Below are 24,665 nucleotides of genomic sequence, written 5' to 3' on the forward strand. Positions count from 1 at the left end.
AACTTTCTCTCTCGGCTGGAGTCAATGTTGTGTCAGATAGATTTGTTTCTTTGCCTGTCTGTTCCAGGTCAGTCTCTGGTAGGCCATACCATGAACTTGAGGCTGGTTTAGACTTTGAAACTTTAGCTGCATTATCCCTTTCCTTTTCTTTCTGAGCTTTTTGTTTGCTCATGCTTAAATATACTTGCATATAATGTAATTTAAATCCACCCAGGTTGAGTAAATTCAGGGTATGTTGGGATGATAGTTTAAAAAGAAAAAGGTTTACACCACTGCTCATGGCGCTTCATCAAGATGTCCATCTCTCACAATCATTATAATGGCTTCTGCTCAACCACATTTGGCTGCCTATCTGATCCTTTGTTTTATAGTCTGCAGTATTAAATACTACATAATACTTTTTTCTTTCTTTTTGATGGAATAAATCTAACCAATCTATAATTTTAAAAAACAGAAAAGCGTACAATGGTAAAGAAATAAATAACTTTTTTTCTGGAGGCTTATCATTCTTTTCTATTTTTTTAAGCATGACGGGGAGGAGCATCTCTGCCTTGTCGCAGGAAATTCTGTTTCTCTTTTCGTTGATCACATAGAATCCAAACTGAATAATCTCTCGCTGTCCACGTTAGTACATGGGGCTGACAGGAACTTGCATGCTACTTTGGCAATGGAAGGAAACCAACTCCAGTTGTTATTCCAGTATTTCAGTGGATTTTCATTCCTGAAATTTGATTGCGTTGCTTTTTGTGGGAGAGCCAAAGATAAATAAGACACACACCGAAATGGCACTTTCTAACGACAATGTTCAAAAGAAAAACAAACAAAATTGTCAGTGATTGCTCAAACAAAGTAAATGCAGTCATTTATGTCTTTTTTTTTTTTTTTTTCCCCTAGAGGCCATAGGACCTTATGTCCCTGTGTCTATTTTTTACTGTAAATAAACTGAAGCATTGTGACCCTTTACGTGTTTTACAAATGAAGGAAGTGTATTAAATGTTACTTTTTGGTGGTCTTTTAAGTATTTTGTGTATTATGATTAATTATTTAGCAGACAGCATTTTTCAAAGTAACAAAAAAAAAAAGTAAAATGAGTTTAAGTGTTTATTTACATGCACCGAACAAAAATATGAAGCAAAGAAGCATAGGCTATAGTTGGCTCAGTCGCTTGATGAAAACTAGCGATCTTGAAAATGGGTGTGTTTAACACAGAAGATGCCGACTGTTTAACTAATGACTAATAACAATATGGGTTAACAATTCAGAAACACGTATAGGCTGATCCTAAAAAGTTACATGCAAAAACAGATCTGTAAAATCCCACAATAGTGTCCATCACGTCTTCAGTAACATGAAGCCAAAGTTAGTGCGAGGTAAAACCAACAACCGCTCTTTTACACTCAATTGCCGTTTTTCTTTCTTGCCTTTGAAGATTGTTTATACACTCGAATTATGATAGAATAGTGATATTCGATCTGATAGCCCTAGTTATTTACTTATTGTAAAGATCTCCACAGAGCCTTTTTTTTTTTTTTTTAAAAACTCACCTCTGTTGTCATCTGGCTATTTTCTCGAGGCATCAATGTGTTCTCTTCAAGAATTTCGTTGTAGATTTCGAAGAGCGTACATGTCACCTCGTCATTTATCTTGGCACTTTTCTGTTGTGGACAATCTATCTGTGATTGACTCATTTGTATTTTGTTCAATGCAAGTTCCATCTGAGCTTGCAACATTTTGAGTGCCAGTGATTTTACATCTGCATCGAAATAACGGTCTTTGTATCTCGAGTCTACAATAGTGACAACACAGTACATGGGTTCTGTGTAAATCTCAATGACATGATTGTTTACAGCCTCCAAGAGAGCGCTTTTACTGGTTTTGACTCCAAACTCAGTATGAGTGCTTTTAGTCAACAGTCGTTTTAAAGCATTAACTGAGGGAATAACGTTAGAAGCCAAGGCTTCAGACTGGCAAATTTCTTTTGTCAGTTGTTCAAATGGAGCAAGGAGTGTGATTGTGTTCTTGAATAAAACCCCACTGTTTAGACGTTAGAGTTGCAGGTAACTCAAAATCAGAGGCATAAGCCCCAAGTGCTCTTTTCTGCTCCAGCAAGCTTTGCAGCATATAGAATGTGCTGTTCCATCTAGTCAAAACGTCTTGCTGAAGCACATTCGGCTGCATTCCAAGTTCAGTTTGTATAGTTTTGAGATGCGAGTTGGCTAATTGTGAATGCTTAAAGTGACCGACTATTTTTCTGCCGATCGCTATTGTATTAGAGACGCTGCGCTGGGATAGTACGCCGTCGTTCACGGCAAGCTGTAAAGTATGTGCCATACATGGCAAACTTGGGATCCCGCATACCTCCATAGCCTTTGCAACGTTGCGTGCGTTGTCTCGTAATACTACATGAAAATCCTCTTTGGGCATTTTCCATGTTTCAAACATTCTTTTAAACGCCACAGAGAGTGCAGCACCCGTGTGTGATCCAGAGCATTCTTGGGAGTGCAAGATTGCTTTCTGCAATTCAAACTTGCGGTCGATCACCTGAGCAGTTAAACTAAGCATACTAATAGCACTCGTATCAAATGTCCATATATCAGTGTAAAGCTTATGGCTGTAACATCTTCAGCAAGGAGTTTGTGCACATGACTTTCCACAATCTTATGTAACTCTGGAAGCGCTATGTCAGAAAAATACCGGTGACTGGGTATCTGGTAACGGGGCTCGAGATGCTCAAGCAGTCTTCGAAATCCCGTATCTTCTACAACAGAAAATGGCTGATCATCCAGAACAAAAAATTCCATCACCTTTGCAGTAATTGTTTGAGTTTTAGGGTTATCTTTATCAAATTTCTTTGATTTTTTTCAAGTAACTGATCAACACGTTGAGCAACTGCAGTTTTTGATTTTATGTGGGGTGGTGCAGGATTCTCCTCTTTTGCTCTGAGGAATTCTGTATATTTGTCAGGATGGTGTGTCTTCAAGTGTGTAATTAAGTTGGTGGTATTGAAATTTTCACACTTTGGTCCCTCTGTGCAAAATTTTAGTCGAACAAGTGTTGCAAATGGCATATTTTATGTCGCTGTCACTCACTTTGAAAAATTTCCACACCGCAGACATTTTCGCACAGTAGCCCAGCGTCGCCTAAATGTCGGGCACATCTGGAACACAGTGAATGGGTCATCAATATCGGTTCGAATTATCGGTCAAATTTAGTCATCGGTCCGATGCCGATAAAATTATTTTAACCCATTATCTGCCAATACAGATATAAATCCGATATTATCGTGCATCCCTAGTATTGATCTCTGAGGAGAATACAGGACCTGTGTGTGTGTGTGTGTGTGTGGGTTTTTTTTTTTGTTTTTTTTTTGGCTACTGCAGTTTGAGGCCAGTGCACCAAGTATGCAGAAAGCCCATTATTACAATGTAATAATGATCAATGTATGTATATTTTGCAGCTGCTTTCAAGATCCAAGTACCTGCTGCAAATGTGCAACAATGGACATTCAGAGCTATTAGAATAGGTTAGAATTAGTGTAGATTAGTTCATTAGAGTAAAATGTCTTATTTTTTTTTTTTTTTGTTTCAGCAACATTTGATAGGAAACAGAACATATAACCATGCCTGTAGCCTTCATGTTAGAACATATTTATACTTATTTTACCGTCTTTCCAGTGCCTTAAAATGTGAAAATCTACTAGTTAGTAAATTATGATTAGCCCTTCAGCAACAGGCTATTTTTTGGATCTTCTATCTTTCTGTGGTTTCATTACTACATCATTCCCTATCAAACAGAATTACAGTGATTACAAGAAATGAACCAACCCTGAACTTGCGTGTCTGCCCACTTCGGATCAGCTTGGTGTTGTGGGCCTTATTAACCACATGTTTTAATGAAAAATAATAAATGTAACTTGTGTGTGTATAATCCGTGAGTCTTGGCTTTCATGGATCATAGATAGATAGATAGATAGATACTTTATTAATCCCAAGGGGAAATTCACAATTCACACCAAGGGGAAATTCACAAAAAGATAGGAGTGATCAATAAAAAATAATTAAAAAAAGAGAAAAATAAAAGGTAGAAGAATAGTCATACATGGAGCTGCTGAAAAGGCTGCCACTCTCTGCGGCGCCTGAGTCATATCATGCTTTACTAAAACAGTTTATAGTAATCATGTGTAGCATTACTTCCTTCCTCCCTTTTGTAACGAAAGCTTGCACACCTAGTGTGTCTTCACATTAGAGTTCCATATTAATCAAACATAGATTTTTGTTTTATTTTAAACTTGCCTTATGCAGGAGAATAAATAAGGAAATAATCATTTTCCAAAGTAAATGAGAAAAAACAGCCAGAATGTGAACCAGATTTTAGCAGGTTCTTTATGTGCCTTTCAGGTTACAGTAGCTATCCAACTTCCTCAACTCTGAAGTACCACACCAAAGCCAACTTCTTGCCTCCCATCCCTCTTTTTTGTTTTGAACAAGGACTCTAAGTAGTATGGCAAGTAGCAAGTGCTTGTAAAGGCAGTATTTCAGATGAAACTGCATTCAGCTAGTTTTTCTCTTTGGATTGATCTTTTTAATCCCTAACTGATCTTTTAGTACTATTTCTTTATATACTTCATTGTAAAATAGTCAACCAGGTAATCAAGCTGATGTAATTGTTACCAGCTAAAACGGCGTACATTCATATTCATGGGATCAGAACTTTACACGACATGAATACAGTATATCTTTTTGTAGCACTAGAGATTAAAAAACAGTTCTATAGTTGTTCAAGTTTATAGCAAACCTCAAGTGATGATATAGTTACTACTGACACAGAAATTTGCAATGAAGGTCTCAAGTTATCAGATTTAGCCCTACTTTATTGACACATAGCTGTATTTTTAGGTGATCCCAACTGTTTGTTCACTGACCCAATGTCTCTCTTGTGTTTCTGTATGGATGAGTAGTATTTTCTCAAACTGAATAAGGTGAAAACAGAAATATCAGTTATTAGCAAAAATGGATATGCAGTGCATCCGGAAAGTATTCACAGCACATTTTGTTATGTTACAGCCTTATTCCAAAATAGATTAAATGAATTTTTTTCCTCACAATTCTACACACAACACCCCATAATGACAACGTGAAAAAAGTTTACTTGAGGTTTTTGCAAATTTATTAAAAATAAAAAAAACTGAGAAATCCCATGTACATAAGTATTCACAGCCTTTGCTCAATACTTTGTCGATGCACCTTTGGCAGCAATTACAGCCTCAAGTCTTTTTGAATATGATGCCACAAGCTTGGCACACCTATCCTTGGCCAGTTTCGCCCATTCCTCTTTGCAGCACCTCTCAAGCTCCATCAGGTTGGATGGGAAGCGTCGGTGCACAGCCATTTTAAGATCTCTCCAGAGGTGTTCAATCGGATTCAAGTCTGAGCTCTGGCTGGGCCACTCAAGGACATTCACAGAGTTGTCCTGAAGCCACTCCTTTGATATCTTGGCTGTGTGCTTAGGGTCGTTGTCCTGCTGAAAGATGAACCGTCGCCCCAGTCTGAGGTCAAGAGCGCTCTGGAGCAGGTTTTTATCCAGGATGTCTCTGTACATTGCTGCAGTCATCTTTCCCTATATCCTGACTAGTCTCCCAGTCCCTGCCGCTGAAAAACATCCCCACAGCATGATGCTTTCACCACCTCGCTTCACTGTAGGGATGGTATTGGCCTGGTGATGAGCGGTGCCTGGTTTCCTCCAAATGTGACGCCTGGCATTCACACCAAAGAGTTCAATCTTTGTCTCATCATACCAGAGAATTTTCTTTCTCATGGTCTGAGAATCCTTCAGGTGCCTTTTGGCAAACTCCAGGCGGGCTGCCATGTGCCTTTTACTAAGGAGTGGCTTCCGTCTGGCCACTCTACCATACAGGCCTGATTGGTGGATTGCTGCAGAGATGGTTGTCCTTCTGGAAGGTTCTCCTCTCTCCACAGAAGACCTCTGGAGCTCTTACAGAGAGACAATCGGGTTCTTGGTCACCTCCCTGACTAAGGCCCTTCTCCCCCGATCGCTCAGTTTAGATGGCCGGCCAGCTCTTGGAAGAGTCCTGGTGGTTTCGAACTTCTTCCACTTACGGATGATGGAGGCCACTGTGCTCATTGGGACCTTCAAAGCAGCAGAAATTTTTCTGTAACCTTCCCCAGATTTGTGCCTCGAGACAATCCTGTCTCGGAGGTCTACAGAAAATTCCTTTGACTTCATGCTTGGTTTGTTCTCTGACATGAACTGTCAACTGTGGGACCTTATATAGACAGGTATGTGCCTTTCCAAGTCATGTCCAATCAACTGAATTTACCACAGGTGGACTCCAATTAAGCTGCAGAAACATCTCAAGGATGATCAGAGGAAACAGGATGCACCTGAGCTCAATTTTGAGCTTCATGACAAAGGCTGTGAATACTTCTGTACATGTGCAGTTTGCGTGTTATCCCCGTGTCTGCGTGGGTTTCCTCCGGGCGCTCCGGTTTCCTCCCACAATCCAAAGACATGCAGGTTAGGTGGATTGGCGATCTAAATTGGCCCTAGTGCGTGCTTGGTGTGTGGGTGTGTTTGTGTGTGTCCTGCGGTGGGTTGGCACCCTGACCGGGATTGTTTCCTGCCTTGTGCCCTGTGTTGGCTAGGATTGGCTCCAGCAGACCTCCGTGACCCTGTGTTCAGATTCAGCGGGTTGGAAAATGGATGGATGGATGGAAAATGAATTTAATCCATTTTGGAATAAGGCTGTAATATAACAAAATGTGGAAAAAATGATGCGCTGTGAATACTTTCCGGATGCACTGTAGTGAGGCTGATTAGAAATAAACTTGATCCATTAGGCTTAAGAGTCAAGATGGATTTAAATAATTATTTAGGGGTAATTATTGACTCTGATTAAATTTTAAATCAGACATTAATCAGATTACTAGGAGAGCATTTTTTATTTAAGGAATATGGCAAACGTTATATTCCTTATAACTTTGCAAGATGCTTAAAATTAGTTTGTTTTTGTCAACTAGATTGCTGTAACACACTCCTTTCAGGACTACCTAAGAAAGCCATCAATCAGTTGCAACTAGTGCAGAATGCAGCTGCCAGAATCTTAACTAGGAAAAGAAAATCTAAGCATATCTCTCCAGTTTTAATGTCATTACATTTGTTACCCTTGCAATTCAAAATTGACTTTAAAATACTTCAAAAGGTTTACAAAGCCTTTAATAATGTTGCTCCATACTATATTTTGGAATACTTGTCACATTACACTCCAAGTCATAACCTTAGAACTATAAGCAGACACTCATTTGAAGATCTAAGAGCTAAACTTAGAAGAAGTGGTGAGGTAGCCTTCTGCTGTTATGCACCTAAAATCTGGAATAGTTTACCATTAGAAATTTGGTAGGCTAATATGGTGGAGCATTTAAAAAAAAAACTGTGTATCCCTGTTAAAGTTTATGTGCATTGAATTATGATTTTTATCAAGGCTCCGCATTCCATACTAATCCCTACTATTTTCTTCTGTTTTTCCTTTTTTTCTGTGGTGATGATACCACCATCTGATTAAGAGACAATGCAGTCCCTACTTTGATGGACTGAAGGCAGTACCCCAGATGTCCACATGACCATCCTCATCCAATTCTTTCACATGAAGCCTGAAAACCATGAGGACTGATTTAGATCATTTATGTTAGGTAGATACCTAGTGAGGACTGGGTGGTCTCTTGGCTTTGGAACCCCTGCAGATATTTTTTCTCCAGCCCATGTGGAGTTTTTTTTTGTCCTCTTGGCCATCTGAATTTTCCTTATTCTTTGTTACTCAGTACAGTGGAACCTCGGTTCACGACCATAATTTGTTCCAGAACTCTGGTCGTAAACCGATTTGGTTGTGAACCGAAGCAATTTCTTCCATAGGATTGTATGTAAATACAATTAATCCATTCCAGACCATATGAACTGTATGTAAATATATATATTTTTTTAAGTTTTTAAGCACAAATATAGTTAATTAAACCATAGAATGCACAGAGTAATAGTAAACTAAATGTAAAAACATTGAATAACACTGAGAAAACCTTGAGTAACAGAGAAAACTAACACTGCAATAGTTCGCGCTATAGCGCTACCAACCGCTGGCTAAATACACTTTTTTTTTTTAATGAGTTTTAAGCACAGGGAAAAAAATGAACTTTTGAAAAAATCCGTAATTTAATAAACCACCAAAAAAAAATAACATTGCAACAATGCATGCTACAAACCGATCGCTGTAAACAGAAGTGAAAACAAAATCAAGCCCAGTGCATTCTTTAACTGCCTTCCTACCTTATGCGTCCAGCTCTCTCTCTCGCAATGCCTGTGTGTGTGCGTCTGTCTCTCTCTCGTGCTGCCTGTGTGTGTGTGCGTCTCTCTCTCTCTCGCGCTGCCTGTGTGTGTGCGTCTGTCTCTCTCTCGCGCTGCCTGTGTGTGTGTGCACGCGTCTGTCTCTCTCGCGCTGCCTATGTGTGAGTGCGTTTGTGTCTCTCGCGCTGCCTGTGTGTGTGTTCATCTGTCTCTCTCGCGCTGCCTGTGTGTGTGTGCATCTGTCTCTCTCGCGCTGCCTGTGTGTGTGTGCGTCTGTGTCTCTCTCGAGCTGCCTGTGTGTGTGCGCGTCTGTCTCTGTCTTGCAGTGCCTGTGTGTGTGTGTGCGTCTGTCTCTCTCGCGCTGCCTGTGTGTGTGTGCGTCTGTCTCTGTCGTGCTGCCTGTGTGAGTGCGTCTGTCTCTCTCGCGCTGCCTGTGTGTGTGCGCGGCTCTCTCTCTCATGCTGCCTGTGTGTGTGTGTGTGTGTGTGTGTGTGTCGCGCTCTCTCGCTCTCTCTCTTGCTCGCTGCACAGGAAATGCACAGGGAGAGACTGAACATGTACAACCCGAAAGGGAAACTGGCTTGTTCGTATACCGAGTGTGTGGTCGTGAACCGAGGCAAAAGTTTGGCGAACTTTTTGGTTGTAAACCGATTTGTACGTGTACCGAGACGTTCGTGAACCGAGGTTCCACTGTATCACCTAATTTATTTTTGTTTCGTATATTTTTTCTTCTTGTAAAGCACTTTGAGCTGCTATGTAAATAAATGTTCTTGTTGTGTATCATGGGGAATCAGTGATGAATAGTGTAAAATTTGTGAAAATTTTGGTCGTACACTTTTTTAGGTAATTTGTAGCTAAACTGATCTAGTACTGTATGGTTTCCAAGTTTTTTTTATAATTCATAGTATATTCATAAAACAGATATCCTTCAACCCAGCAAGAAAATAATAAGAAACCAATAACGGAATGCAATGTGGAATAGAACAAAGAAACCTAAAACTAGATTAATGGTAAATGTTGGCAATTTATAGAGGCAATGAGACAGCAATACAATTTGGTCAAGATCAAATTGTCATTGTCCCAAAGTCGGTATGATTAAAAGTAAATTAATCCTGGATAACTTTGCCTGAAGTGTCCTTATTTGAAATCAGAACTAGACCAAAACTGTATGCTTCAAAATTAATATTGTGTTTCTGTTAGTATACAAAAAACATTAAAATTTGGTTTATGTGCGTGAGTGTTTCACAAACTAAACTAATTAGTTGTTTGTAGGAAAAAATAACATGGTGCTTTTGGTTCTGTGTTTGATTACAGGATAACAAAGTGATGTCAAGATTGGGGAAGCAATGATGATGTACGTTCCCCCCCACAACGAATCCTTAGAATTGGTTTTAGACAGTCAGTATTGTAATTCAGTCATGTGACAGTGCATGCAAACTGAAAAAATTAAATTTTACACAGAATTTTAGATTATTAACCAGCACTAAGATGAATATTAGCACTCATTTTTCAGAATTATCTCTAATAAGTTAATATTTCTTTTTGTTATCTGTAAACAGGTATATTCAAACATCCTTAAACCTTTTGGCTGCAATGGTATCACAAGGTCCAGAATCTGCTCAACAAGTTTTCAGCCATATTGAATTTAAAAAGAATCTTTCTGGACTTGCAAGAAAACGAGACAAAAAGGTACTCTGTTAACCTCGTCTTTTAACTTGGCTAACTCATTATCATCTTCTTCAGTCAAATGAAAAGAGAATTATTCCTGTCATGGTAATATGTGTGACCATAGCTGGCTGATGAGGTCAATTCTTAACTTTCCATTAACTTAGGTTCTGTTCTTCCACAAGTCTAAGTTCTCCTTGTACTCGGTCTGTTTTTGGACTTTGTTTTCCTCATCTAAGATGACTTTTAAGATGTTTTTAAACTAACTCCTCTGGTAGTTCTACTTTCTGTTTTCTTGGCTGAGCTGAATGTAAAGAACTAGTTTTGAAAGATGATACCACCAAATAGAGTAAGCAGAAACCTAACCATCCATCCATCCATCCATCCTCTTCCGCTTATCCGAGGTCGGGTCGTGGGGGCAGCAGCTTGAGCAGAGATGCCCAGACTTCCCTCTCCCCGGCCACTTCTTCTAGCTCTTCCGGGGGAATTCCAAGGCGTTCCCTGGCCAGCCGGGAGACATAGTCCCTCCAGCGTGTCCTGGGTCTTCCCCGGGGCCTCCTCCTGGTTGGACATGCCCGGAACACCTCATCTGACTCCTCTCGATGCGGAGGAGCAGCGGCTCTACTCTGAGCCCCTCCCGGATGACTGAGCTTCTCACCCTATCTTTAAGGGAGAACCCAGACACCCTGCGGAGAAAACTCATTTCAGCCGCTTGTATTTGTGATTTCGTTCTTTCGGTCACTACCCATAGCTCATGACCATAGGTGAGGGTAGGAACATAGATCGACTGGTAAATTGAGAGCTTCGCCTTGCGGCTCAGCTCCTTTTTCACCACGACAGACTGATGCAGAGCCCGCATCACTGCGGACGCCGCACCGATCCGCCTGTCGATCTCACACTCCATTCTTCCCTCACTCGTGAACAAGACCCCGAGATACTTGAACTCCTCCACTTGGAGCAGGATCTCGCTACCAACCCTGAGAGGGCACTCCACCCTTTTCTGGCTGAGGACCATGGTCTCGGATTTGGAGGTGCTGATTCCCATCCCAGCCGCTTCACACTCAGCTGCGAACCGATCCAGAGAGAGCTGAAGATCACGGCCTGATGAAGCAAACAGGACAACATCATCTGCAAAAAGCAGTGACCCAATCCTGAGTCCACCAAGCTGGACCCCCTCAACGCCCTGGCTGCGCCTAGAAATTCTGTCCATAAAAGTTAGGAACAGAATCGGTGACAAAGGGCAGCCCTGGCGGAGTCCAACTCTCACTGGAAATGGGTTCGACTTACTGCCGGCAATGTGGACCAAGCTCTGGCACCGATCATACAGGGACCGAACAGCTCTTATCAGGGGATCCGGTACCCCATACTCTCGGAGCACCCCCCACAGGATTCCCCTAGGGACACGGTCGAACGCCTTTTCCAAGTCCACAAAACACATGTAGACTGGTTGGGCGAACTCCCATGCACCCTCCAGGACCCTGCTAAGGGTGTAGAGCTGGTCCACTGTTCCGCGACCAGGACGAAAACCACACTGTTCCTCCGATGGACCCTCCTCTCCAGAACCCCCGGATAGACTTTTCCAGGGAGGCTGAGTAGTTGGAACACACCCTCCGGTCCCCTTTCTTAAAGAGGGGGACCACCACCTCAGTCTACCAATCCAGAGGCACTGTCCCTGATGTCCATGCGATGTTGCAGAGGCATGTCAACCAAGACAGCCCTACAACATCCAGAGCCTTGAGGAACTCCGGGCGTATCTCATCCACCTTTGGGGCCCTATTACCAAGGAGTTTTTTGACCACCTCTGTGACCTCAGTCCCAGAGATGGGGGAGCCCACCTCTGAGTCCCCAGGCTCTGCTTCCTCATTGGAAGGCATGTAAGTGGGATTGAGGAGGTCTTCGAAGTACTCCCCCCACCGACCCACAACGTCAGCAGCGCACCATCACCACCATACACAGTGTTGACACTGCACTGCTTCCCCCTCCTGAGATGCCGGACGGTGGACCAGAATCTCCTCGAAGCCGTCCGAAAGTCGTTCTCCATCGCCTCCCCAAACTCCTCCCATGCCTGAGTTTTTGCCTCCGCAACCACCAAAGCCGCATTCCGCTTGGCCTGCCGGTACCTGTCAGCTGCCTCCAGAGTCCCACAGGACAAAAGGGACCGGTAGGACTCCTTCTTCAGCTTGACGGCATCCTTCACCGCCGTTGTCCACCAATGGGTTCGGGGATTGCCGCCACGACAGGCACCGACTACCTTACAGCTACAGCTCCGGTCAGCTGCCTCAACAATAGAGGCACGGAACATGGCCCATTCGGACTCAATGTCCCCCACCTCCCTCGGGACATGGTCGAAGTTCTGCTGGAGGTGAGAGTTGAAGCTACTTCTGACAGGGGGCTCTGCCAGACATTCCCAGCAGACCCTCACAACACGTTTGGGCCTACCAGGCCTGACCGGCATCCTCCCCCACCATCGGAGCCAACTCACCACCAGGTGGTGATCAGTTGACAGCTCCGCCCCTCTCTTCACCCGAGTGTCCAAGACATGTGGCCGCAAGTCCGACGACACGACCACAAAATCGATCATCGAACTGAGGCCTAGGGTGTCCTGGTGCCAAGTGCACATATGAACACCCCTATGCTTGAACATGGTGTTTGTTATGGACAATCCGTGACGAGCACAGAAGTCCAATAACAAAACACCACTCGGGTTCAGATCGGGGGTTCCATTCGTCCCAGTCACGCCCTTCCAGGTCTCACTGTCATTGCCCACGTGAGCATAGAATTCTCCCAGCAGTACGAGGGAGTCCCCAGAAGGTGTGCCCTCCAGCACCCCCTCCACGTACTCCAAACTGCTGTTTAGTGCATACGCACAAACAACAGTTAGGACCCGTCCCCCCACCCGAAGGCGGAGGGAGGCTACCCTCTTGTCCACCGGGGTAAACCTCAATGTATAGGCTCCAAGTCGGGGGGCAATAAGTATGCCCACACCCGCTCTGCGCCTCTAACCGGGGGCAACTCCAGAGTGGTAGAGAGTCCAGCCCCTCTCAAGGAGATTGGTTCCAGAGTCCAAGCTGTGCGTTGAGGTGAGTCCGACTATATCTAGCCGGAACCTCTCAACCTCACGCACAAGCTCAGGTTCCTTCCCCTTCAGAGAGGTGACATTCCACGTCACAAGAGCCAGCTTCTGTAGCCGAGGATCGGACCGCCAAGGTCCCCGCCTTCATCCACTACCCAACTTTCACTGCACCTGACCTCCTTGGCCCCTCCCATAGGTGGTGAGCCCATGGGAAGGGGGACCCACGTTGCCTCTTCGGGCTGTGCCCGGCCGAGCCCCATGGATGCAAGCCCGGCCACCAGGCGCTCGCCATCAAGCCCCACCTCCAGGCCTGGCTCCAGAGGGGGGCCCCGGTGACCCGCGTCTGGGTGACGGAAAACGCTGTCCAAATTTTGTATTCATCATGGAGGTTTTATTGAACTGCACTTTGTCTCATCCCTCACCTAAGACCAGTTTGCCTTGGGTGGCCCTACCAGGGGCATAAAGCCCTGGACAACAGAGCTCCTAGGATCATTGGGACACGCAAACCCCTCCACCACGATAAGGTGGCGGTTCGAGGAGGGGAGAAACCTAACCAAAATTATATATTCAGAAAAATGAATCAATCAATGAATAAAAAACAGTTTATCAGAGTACAGTGGGGGAGATAAGTATTTGATCCTCTGATGAATTTCTAAGTTTGCTCACTTACAAAAAAAATGAATAGTCTCTATTTTATATGGTAGTTTTTATGGATAGAGACAGAATATCTTCCAAAAATCAAGAAAAAACAAATTACATAAAAGTTATAAATTGATTTGCGTGTCACTGAGAGAAATCAGTATTTGATCCCCTACAAACCAGGCAGAATTCTGATTCCCATTGATTGATAGATTATCTATCTACCTATCTACCTACCTACCTACACACAGACATTAAACTACCTGTTGTTTAAGGTCAGGTGCTCATAATAGTAGATCCATCATCATTCAAATGATCAACAATGAAAGGTGTATGAGCATTAGAAACAGTAATTGTAAATTAATTATAACAAAATGTGTAAGCACTTAAGGAAGAAACTTCTTAACATGAGGCGAAGCTTAACTCACCAGTATATAAATAAATACTGAAAAAATATTGACTGTGGGGCTTGTAACTAGCTAAGAGAAAAACCAAACAGAATACAAACTCAATACAATAGAACTAGAAAGCTAGTATTTGATGCAGAGTGAAAATAATGAAAAAACAGAATTACTTCACACAATCCATACACAGCACAGAAGTCTGCGACTGTTTGAACGGAAATGAAAACAAGAGAATGTATACTCTCGGGTATATCACAGAAAACATGCCCAATCAAGTGACTCCTTCAGACCAATGGGTTGTAAAAAAAAAAAACCAAATAAATAAAATGTCCAGTGTGCTTCCCTGCATAACAGTAAATTATCAAAGTTACCCTGACCAGGTTATGGTTTTAATATTTCAAAAATGGTAAACCGAAGGTCTGAAAGTTTGTGGTTTGTAGTAATGAAATAACTAGAAACGAAATGTTTCATAGATTTGGTCCCGATGTTGCTTTTATGTTCTGCAATACGTTAATGGATGGACCATAAGGTTTTACCTAAGTATAACAAAAGGCACAGACATAACAACAGATAAATGACACATTTTGAACCGCATTTAGATCTGTGTTTGAGTAATATCACCCTACAGAGTAGTGATTAGATTACCTTTTAAAACATTCATGCAACACATTCCCCGTGGGTTACAATATAAAAAAAGGCCCACTCTTTTCAAAGATAATACTAATCTTGTATGGGGGGGTGGTGGTGCTCTATCTATACATATTAATAAAAGGCAAAGCCCTCACTGACTGACTGATTGACTGACTGACTGACTGACTGACTCACTCATCACTAATTCTCGAACTTTCCGTGTAGGTGGAAGGCTGAAATTTGGCAGGCTCATTCCTTACAGCTTACTTACAAAAGTTAGGCAGGTTTCATTTCGAAATTCTACGCGTAATGGTCATAACTGGAACATATTTTTTGTCCATATACTGTAATGGAGGAGGCGGAGTCACGTATCGCGTCATCACGCCTCCTACGTAATCACGTGACCTAAAAACAAGGAAGAGATTTACAGCACGAGTCAAACGAGGGAACGAAGGTAAATGACGTTAATTTTTGACTGTCTTTTAATACTGTGTAAGCATACATATTAACACATGTGCAATTAAACGTGTGCATTTACGGGGTGATTTCTCAGGCTTAAAAGCTCGCCTTTTACTAAAAAGGTAAATGCAAAACTATTTTCAATCATTCTATGATCTGCTTCTCACAACTGAAGGCACCGTGGCTGATGGTAAATGACGTTAATTTTTGAGTGTCTTTTAATACTGTGTAAGCATACATATTAACACGTGCAATTAAATGTGTGCATTTACGGGGTGATTTCTCAGGCTTAAAAGCTCGCCTTTTATCAAACGCGGGAACAAAGGTAAATCACGTTCTTCACTGTCTTTTAATACTGTGTAACCATACATATTAACACATGTGCAATTAAACGTGTGCATTTACGGGGTCATTTCTCAGGCTTAAAAGCTCGCCTTTTACTAAAAAGGTAAATGCAAACCTATTTTCAATCATTCTATGATCTGCTTCTCACAACTGAAGGCACCGTGGCTGATGTTACGTCACTTGCTGTCCGACCATAAGCGTTACCTGCTAGGTAACCGGACACTCACTTCACTCCCTTTCGGGAATCGAACCTCTGAGGTTTTCTTTTGTTCTTAATTAAAATTTAAAAGCAATACTTCACCGCTGCTAAGCCCCTCTAGCGCTGACGTCCGAGGTTCGATTACCGTAAGCAAGTGCAGTGAGTGTGTAATTACATTCACGGCATTCGTAGTCTGATTCACAATCTGATTTTATGGGTGGTTACTTCCAGGTAACGCTTACACTTGGCCACCAAGTCAGGTCGAAGTGATCACTCGAGTAAAGGCAGCTTCACAAAAAAACTGATCCTTAACAAACTGTTATTAGTATATTTTCCCTCAATTTAAAACGTTTTATTTTCTTCTTAATAAAAATTTAAAAGCGGTACTTCGCCGGTGCGAAGCGCGTGGATTTGACCGACTGACACATACAGACATATTCATGAGTGCAGGTACTTCGGAAAGAAAGCACCGTGTAAACCTAAAGTTTAAATTAAGTTCATAGACCTACAAAAGGTTGCCATTCATTTGAGGCAAGATTGCTTTTCTTCTGTACAACTATACGTTGCATTCTCAAAAGAGTGTGCTTGCACGGCTTCACATATAGATATATATATATATATATATATATGTATGTCTATATAAATATGTAAGCTTATAAGTACTGCCTTACTTCTCTTTAAGAAAGGAAGATGTAATGATACTTGATTTAAACGATTCCATGTCTTCCTGGGTTTGCGTAGCTTATTGTCTAAAAAGGAGAAACCCTCATTTATAAAACTTTGCTGCAGATGACTTAGCTTATTGTCAATATCTTTACACGTTTTTTTAAGACTTATTGACTGAAACGGGCTTTCACGAAAAAAGTTAGGGCTTTGCTACAGGATACACCCTCCACAAGTTAAGCAAGTAAAAATAAAATATATATTTCTGTTTTATTTAAACCTTTTAAGTTCGTATGCATAGCCCCATTTGGCTGTTTAATTTTTTTTTTTCTTTCTTCAGTAATATTTAATCTCCTTAAAGAAAAAGAACATATCCATTTTACTTTTTTTGTATCTCTGTAGTAATATTTTAGTGTAAAAGAATAACCAGTATTTAAACCTTTTATGTTACTTTATACATTTATTTTACACAATGTTGAAAAATTAATAAGAAAGCTACATATTTTGGCAGCTGCTGCTTTCATTTTCAATGAAATGAAAAAAGCTCTCCAAGAGAAAACGTCAATAAAGAAGTAACAGTTTGCACTATCTAAAAATCAGAAACCCTCATTTATAAAAGTTTGCTGCAGATGACTTAACTGAAAATAAATGAATAGTTGCTATGTGTATAATACGTATTTATCTATTTTACTTATGCCTTTATTCCACCAACTTACAACATCTGAGGTACAATTTGTTACATTACTTTTGTTTTTTGCAGCACAGGCAGGTGAAGTGACTTCCTCAGGGTCACACAGTGGTGTCAGTACCAGGATTTGAACTGACAAGCTCCGGGTTTGCTGAAATATTACTGAAGAAAGAAAAAAAAACGAAAACGGGCAAATGGGGCTATTCATACAAATGTCCATCCGTCCATTATCCAACCTGCTATATCCTAAATACAGGAGCCACTAAGTAGATATGTATATACAGTATATATATATATATATATATATATATATATATATATATATATATATATATATATATGTGAATGTATGTATTTATATATGTATGTCTATATATATCTATATTATATATATATATATATATATATATATATATATATATATATTTATAGATATATATATATATGTAGATATATAAATTTGTATATGTATATATATATTTATTATATATATATATATATATATATATATATATGTAGTATGTAAATTTGTATATGTATATAATATATATATATATATATGTAGATATGTATATTATTATATATATATATATATATATATATATATATATATATATATATATATATATATATATATATATATGTATGTATATATGTATATATATATATATATATTTATGTATGTATATGTGGATGTGTGTATGTAGATATGTATATACAGTAATCCCTCCTCCATCGCGGGGGTTGCGTTCCAGAGCCACCCGCGAAATAAGAAAATCCGCGAAGTAGAAACCATATGTTTATATGGTTATTTTTATATTGTCATGCTTGGGTCACAGATTTGCGCAGAAACACAGGAGGTTGTAGAGAGACAGGAACGTTATTCAAACACTGCAAACAAACATTTGTCTCTTTTTCAAAAGTTTAAACTGTGCTCCATGACAAGACAGAGATGACAGTTCTGTCTCACAATTAAAAGAATGCAAACATATCTTCCTCTTCAAAGGAAACGGAGAGTAAAGCAAACAAATCAATAGGGCTGTTTGGCTCTTAAGTATGCGAAGCACCGCGGCACAAAGCTGTTGAAGGCGGCAGCTCACACCCCCTCCGTCAGGAGCAGGAAGAGAGAGAGAGAGAGACAGAGTCAAAAATCAATACGTGCCCTTTGAGCTTTTAAGTATGCGAAGCACCGTGCAGCATACTTAAAAGCTGCACACAGAAGGTAGCAACGTGAAGATAATCTTTCAGCATTTTTAGACGAGCGTCCGTATTGTCTAGGTGTGCGAACAGCCCCCCTGCTCACACCCCCTACGTCAGGATCATAGATAGTCAGCGCAAGAGAGAGAGAAAGAAAAGTAAGTTGGGTAGCTTCTCAGCCATCTGCCAATAGCGTCCCTTGTATGAAATCAACTGGGCAAACTAACTGAGGAAGCATGTACCAGAAATTAAAAGACCCATTGTCCGCAGAAACCCGCGAAGCAGCGAAAAATCCGCGATATATATTTAAATATGCTTACATATAAAATCCGCGATGGAGTGAAGCCCCGAAAGGCAAAGCGCGATATAGCGAGGGATTACTGTATATGTATATATGTTTATGTATATATATGGTTACATAACCTCTTTAACACACTACTTCTCCGCTGCAAAGCGTGGGTATTTTGCTATATGTATATATATATATATATATATATATATATATAATGTGTCTGTATGTGTATATACAGTGGTGTGAAAAACTATTTGCCCCCTTCCTGATTTCTTATTCTTTTGCATGTTTGTCACACAAAATGTTTCTGATCATCAAACACATTTAACCATTAGTCAAATATAACACAAGTAAACACAAAATGCAGTTTTTAAATGATGGTTTTTATTATTTAGGGAGAAAAAAAAATCCAAACCTACATGGCCCTGTGTGAAAAAGTAATTGCCACCTGAACCTAATAACTGGTTGGGCCACCCTTAGCAGCAATAACTGCAATCAAGCGTTTGCGATAACTTGCAATGAGTCTTTTACAGCGCTCTGGAGGAATTTTGGCCCACTCATCTTTGCAAAATTGTTGTAATTCAGCTTTATTTGAGGGTTTTCTAGCATGAACCGCCTTTTTAAGGTCATGCCATAGCATCTCAATTGGATTCAGGTCAGGACTTTGACTAGGCCACTCCAAAGTCTTCATTTTGTTTTTCTTCAGCCATTCAGAGGTGGATTTGCTGGTGTGTTTTGGGTCATTGTCCTGTTGCAGCACCCAAGATCGCTTCAGCTTGAGTTGACGAACAGATGGCCGGACATTCTCCTTCAGGATTTTTTGGTAGACAGTAGAATTCATGGTTCCATCTATCACAGCAAGCCTTCCAGGTCCTGAAGCAGCAAAACAACCCCAGACCATCACACTTCCACCACCATATTTTACTGTTGGTATGATGTTCTTTTTCTGAAATGCTGTGTTCCTTTTACGCCAGATGTAACGGGACATTTGCCTTCCAAAAAGTTCAACTTTTGTCTCATCAGTCCACAAGGTATTTTCCCAAAAGTCTTGGCAATCATTGAGATGTTTCTTAGCAAAATTGAGACGAGCCCTAATGTTCTTTTTGCTTAACAGTGGTTTGCGTCTTGGAAATCTGCCATGCAGGCCATTTTTGCCCAGTCTCTTTCTTATGGTGGAGTCGTGAACACTGACCTTAATTGAGGCAAGTGAGGCCTGCAGTTCTTTAGACGTTGTCCTGGGGTCTTTTGTGACCTCTCGGATGAGTCGTCTCTGCGCTCTTGGGGTAATTTTGGTCGGCCGGCCACTCCAGGGAAGGTTCACCACTGTTCCATGTTTTTGCCATTTGTGGATAATGGCTCTCACTGTGGTTCGCTGGAGTCCCAAAGCTTTAGAAATGGCTTTATAACCTTTACCAGACTGATAGATCTCAATTACTTCTGTTCTCATTTGTTCCTGAATTTCTTTGGATCTTGGCATGATGTCTATCTTTTGAGGTGCTTTTGGTCTACTTCTCTGTGTCAGGCAGCTCCTATTTAAGTGATTTCTTGATTGAAACAGGTGTGGCAGTAATCAGGCCTGGGGGTGGCTACGGAAATTGAACTCAGGTGTGATACACCACAGTTAGGTTATTTTTTAACAAGGGGGCAATTACTTTTTCACACAGGGTCATGTAGGTTTGGATTTTTTTTCTCCCTAAATAATAAACACCATCATTTAAAAACTGCATTTTGTGTTTACTTCTGTTATATTTAACTAATGGTTAAATGTGTTTGATGATCAGAAACATTTTGTGTGACAAACATGCAAAAGAATAAGAAATGAGGAAGGGGGCAAATAGTTTTTTACACCACTGTATATATATTTATATATATATATATATGTGTGTATGTATGTATGTGTGTATATGTATGTGTATATATATGTTGAAATATGTATATATATGTGGATGTCTATATGTATATATATATATATATATATGTATATATGTAGATATGTGTATATGTAGATATGTATATAAGTATATATGTTTATGTATATATATATGTTTACATAACTTCTTTAACACACTACTTCTCCGCTGCGAAGCGTGGGTATTTTGCTAGTACTTAATAAATGTCCCCTTGATTTATTGTTATTAATCAAAACTTCAAATAATGAGGTGACCAATTTGCGGGTCAAATTGATGATTTACATAAAGAATATACTAATAGCCTAGATAGTGCTAATTATAATTTAATATTGGAAGATTGTAAGAAATATGTCACCTCTTTTGAATGTGACCTTAAATCTTATAAAGAAAAGAATTTGATAGAGGTGCATGTGATTATACTGTGGGTTTTGTGTATAAATGGCTATCCCCGGTCAATAGATCTCAACCGTCAGTCCAGTCATTCTCCAACCCGCTATATCCTAACACAGGTTCATGGGGGTCTGCTAGGGCTTATCCCAGCCAGTGCAGGGCACAGGGCAGGAACAAATCCTGGGCAGGGTGCCATCCCACCACAGGTAGATCTCAACATTATTTCAAATCTAGTAAACAATTGTGTTCTTCTCCTGATGTTTTTTTTCCCCTCATATTCACTTTCTTCTATTGACTCTAATACAGACCATGTGCCTACAGCTTCTTTTTTTAGATCAGTATACTCTAAGGTCTGGCAGACCTTATAGAGCACCCAGTACTCATCATCACGTAAGTCATACACGGAAGAAACTGGTCAGATTCCAAAAATTAATATCTCCTCAGAGACTCTTAACTATGCACAAAATGTCCATCTTGTCTAAGAGCCTCTCTTTTGTACCTACCTTTAAATATTAACCATTGAACACGTGTGATTGAGATCTATAGGAAAGTTTGCCTTTTTTAAAAGGTGCTATGCAACATATGGGTCTTTCCTCTAAATCTATGTTTATGCTTCCTGGTCCTGTGAGTGCAGAAATTGACACATTTTGTCATTTAGTTATTAGAAACATAGAAAAAACTAAGCATAATTTACTAACATTTCCAGAGGTTAATGTAATGCACTACATTATTTAAAATTATTCCAATATTATATTACCAGCTGGTAAAGGGTGGCAATTGTAGTTATGGATACATCCCTTTATATACAGGAAGGTCTTTGGCAATTAAATGACACCTCGTGTTACGAGCTACTTAACACTAGAATTAACAGAGCCTACAGAAAAGCTCGTAGATCCGTCCCACCTTAAATTGCTTCTTAAATCCGTTGGCACCTCTCCGCCAGCGTCCTTTGTGCTCTAAATGTGCAGATAAAGACAAGCTGTCAGCAGCCAGCTATTCCATCCCCCCACCGACTTAGAACGTGCACGAACTTCTCCTAGCTCATGCCTTGATTGATTATCTGGGAGTGAAGTGGAGTTTTAGAGTGGAAATAATAGATCGTTATTTGGAACACACGCATTTCATGTGTGTTCCGTTTCTACAGTAATCTGTGTAAACACATTTTTAAAACAGAAACGTTTTTCATATTCTAGTAGTAAATGACAAAATGTAGGCATAAACTATATAATGTATGAAGCCTGAAGTCCAAATATCAAAGAAACACTTTCACGAAAGGTACAAATATAACAGAACAAGTGTGCTTTTATTCAAAAATATAACTGCAGAAAAAAAAAGTCGCCTTAGTGTGCGACATTGACATTCATTTACTACGACGGCCCGTGATGGCGCAACAGTATCAGTTGCTGACTGGGAATCAAAACGTCACGAGTTCGATCCTGCTCGACTCCCTGCTCTTATTTTTACTATTTTAGAATAAAAAGATACATTTGATTTCAGACTGTAACAGCCGGTGTAATTTATGATATTTGTAAAAGTTAGCTTTGTTTTTTTTTTTATTCACTTTTCTCTCCGTCGTGTTCAGGATCCTTCCCTACCCTATCTGTCACTGCAGTTTTCACATGAAGACGCGCTATGTTTTTTTTTCCCTCAGTCTTGCCAGTCCCCACATGTTGCTGTATGTTGTTTCTTTTGTACTCTAGGACATGCAGAGGAAAGCATAGTAAAGAGCAGTAACTTCAGCGCTATATGCAATCATCAGATACTCCCCATCTGACACTGCTGTTTTCACATAAAGACGCGCTATAGCTCACCCAAGGAGCGCCCTTCCTACATTTACGACGTGTACTTGTGTTGCAGTGTACATACCTCTCTGTGCTATGGTTCCTATTACACTGAACAAGCACCTGTAATTTGCAGCTCTATTCATTATCTCAAAAGAAATATATGTGATGTTTTGAAGAAATCATTTTATGACATGAATAGTACCAATCAGAAAACATCGTCGAAGTAATGCAATATTATTTGAAAACGAACAGCGTCAGATTGGGTGTGATTTATACTGGTGCCGTTACTTAGAGTCAGATCAGAAGCTGAATAAGCTCCTGTTGTGACTCTAAGTAAATAAGTATGAATTAATCAACAGAAATAACCGTGATCAATATTTTAAACTTAACAATTTACAGTGCATACCAATTTATAAATTTTCTGTCCGTTTGAGGCTACAAAGAAAAAAAAAAACAACACTTCCTCCCCAGCGGGAAATCGAACTCGGGTCTCTACGGGGCGGCAGGGCTGCCGTGCTCTGAGTCAGCAAATCTCAGCGTTACGCCACTGAAGCTGTTGTATCATTCTCGAACCTTTTGTGAAAGTATTTATTTGATCTTTGGAAATCAGGCTTCACACATTCTATAGTTTATGCCTACATTTTGTAACATTTATTACTAAAATATGAAAAAGTTTCTGTTTTAACAATGTGTTTACACAGATTACTGTAGAAACGGAACACACATGAAATGCGTGTGTTCCAAATAACAATCTGTTATTTCCACTCTAAAACACCAGTTCAGTCACTCCCAGATAATCAAACAAGACATGAGCTGGGAAAACTAGTGAACGTTTTGCGATGGTGGGGGATGGAATAGCTGGTTTTTTGCTGCTTGTCTTAAACGGCACATTTAGAAGACTAAAGAGAGGTGAGAACGGTTTTAAGGTGGGCCTGATCAACGAATTTTTTCTTAGACTCTGGTAATTCTAGTGTTAAGAGAAACTGTATTCCTCATATTTTCTGATTAATTTTGCTAATCAAAAGACATAAAATTATTGAAAACCCTCCAGTCTGTCCTAAAGTCTCAGTTTTATAACTGTTATCTCAATTCATTGACTTTCATATTTCACCATTTCTGTTATTGTCACATTCCTGTGTTAGATATTTTGTACACTTCGTATGGCTTTTACAGGATACTGTGTGTGTGGATGGCCTTATTATGGCCACCATGGACATTATTTCTGTGTATACGAACATCCTTCAGGCTGCTGTTGTCCACATTATTCAAACTATCTTATTACAACTTTCTTCTTACAAAACAATATTTGTGATTTTATTGTGTAACTTTCACACATTGCTTTAGGCTGGATTTTTTTTTTTTTTTGCATTCAATAATAATTTTTACAGTAAGCATAATGGAGTTGCGATGGTAGCAGCTTTCAGCCCCAGTATAGGTAATTTGTGTGTCCGTGTGATGGTGCTGGGTAGCTGCAGTGTCAGTTGCATCCCAGGAGCCTCTGAAACCTGCCACAGCTAATAATGCAACCGAGGGATGAGCCAGGGGACACACACAGCCAGACAAGGGGTGGGTGCATAAAGGTGCTATAGTGCTTTAATTTAAACAGTCAAAACATACAGTGTTCAAACAGTGCAATGCAAAAAGTTCAATAAATAAATAATCCAATAAAAAGAAGTGAAGGTGTTCAGTTAAAATTAATCAAATAAATAATCCTTTAAAAGTGAGGTTAAAACATGGCAGGAATCTATCCTTTAAAAATGCAGTCCCTGGTGCATCCCTTTGGAAATGTATGTCTCTTCAGCTAACTCCTAGTGGTCGATTGCAGCCAAGGAGATGACTAACCAGTAGTTCAGCCCACCTTCTGCATCTCCTCCTAGACTTGGGCGCCTGTAGCCTTCTGTGGCTCCAGCAGGGTGCCTCACGGATCCTTCCAATTCCCCTGCAACTGTGCTGCCCCCTCTCCAGGCTTTGCAGT

General features: G+C 40.4%; 1 protein-coding gene across 1 annotated transcript in view; it reads left to right on the forward strand.

Annotated features, from left to right (window-relative positions):
- urb1 (URB1 ribosome biogenesis homolog) overlaps positions 1-24,665 on the forward strand; it is a 427,266-nt gene that overhangs the window by 80,148 nt on the left and 322,453 nt on the right. The window contains exon 4 of the mRNA XM_051925732.1: positions 9,912-10,041. Coding sequence (XP_051781692.1) covers positions 9,912-10,041 — 130 coding nt within the window. The remainder of the gene's footprint in view (positions 1-9,911; positions 10,042-24,665) is intronic.

The sequence above is a fragment of the Erpetoichthys calabaricus genome, chromosome 4, assembly GCF_900747795.2.
Source record: "Erpetoichthys calabaricus chromosome 4, fErpCal1.3, whole genome shotgun sequence".
NCBI classification, from domain to species: Eukaryota; Metazoa; Chordata; class Cladistia; order Polypteriformes; family Polypteridae; genus Erpetoichthys; species Erpetoichthys calabaricus.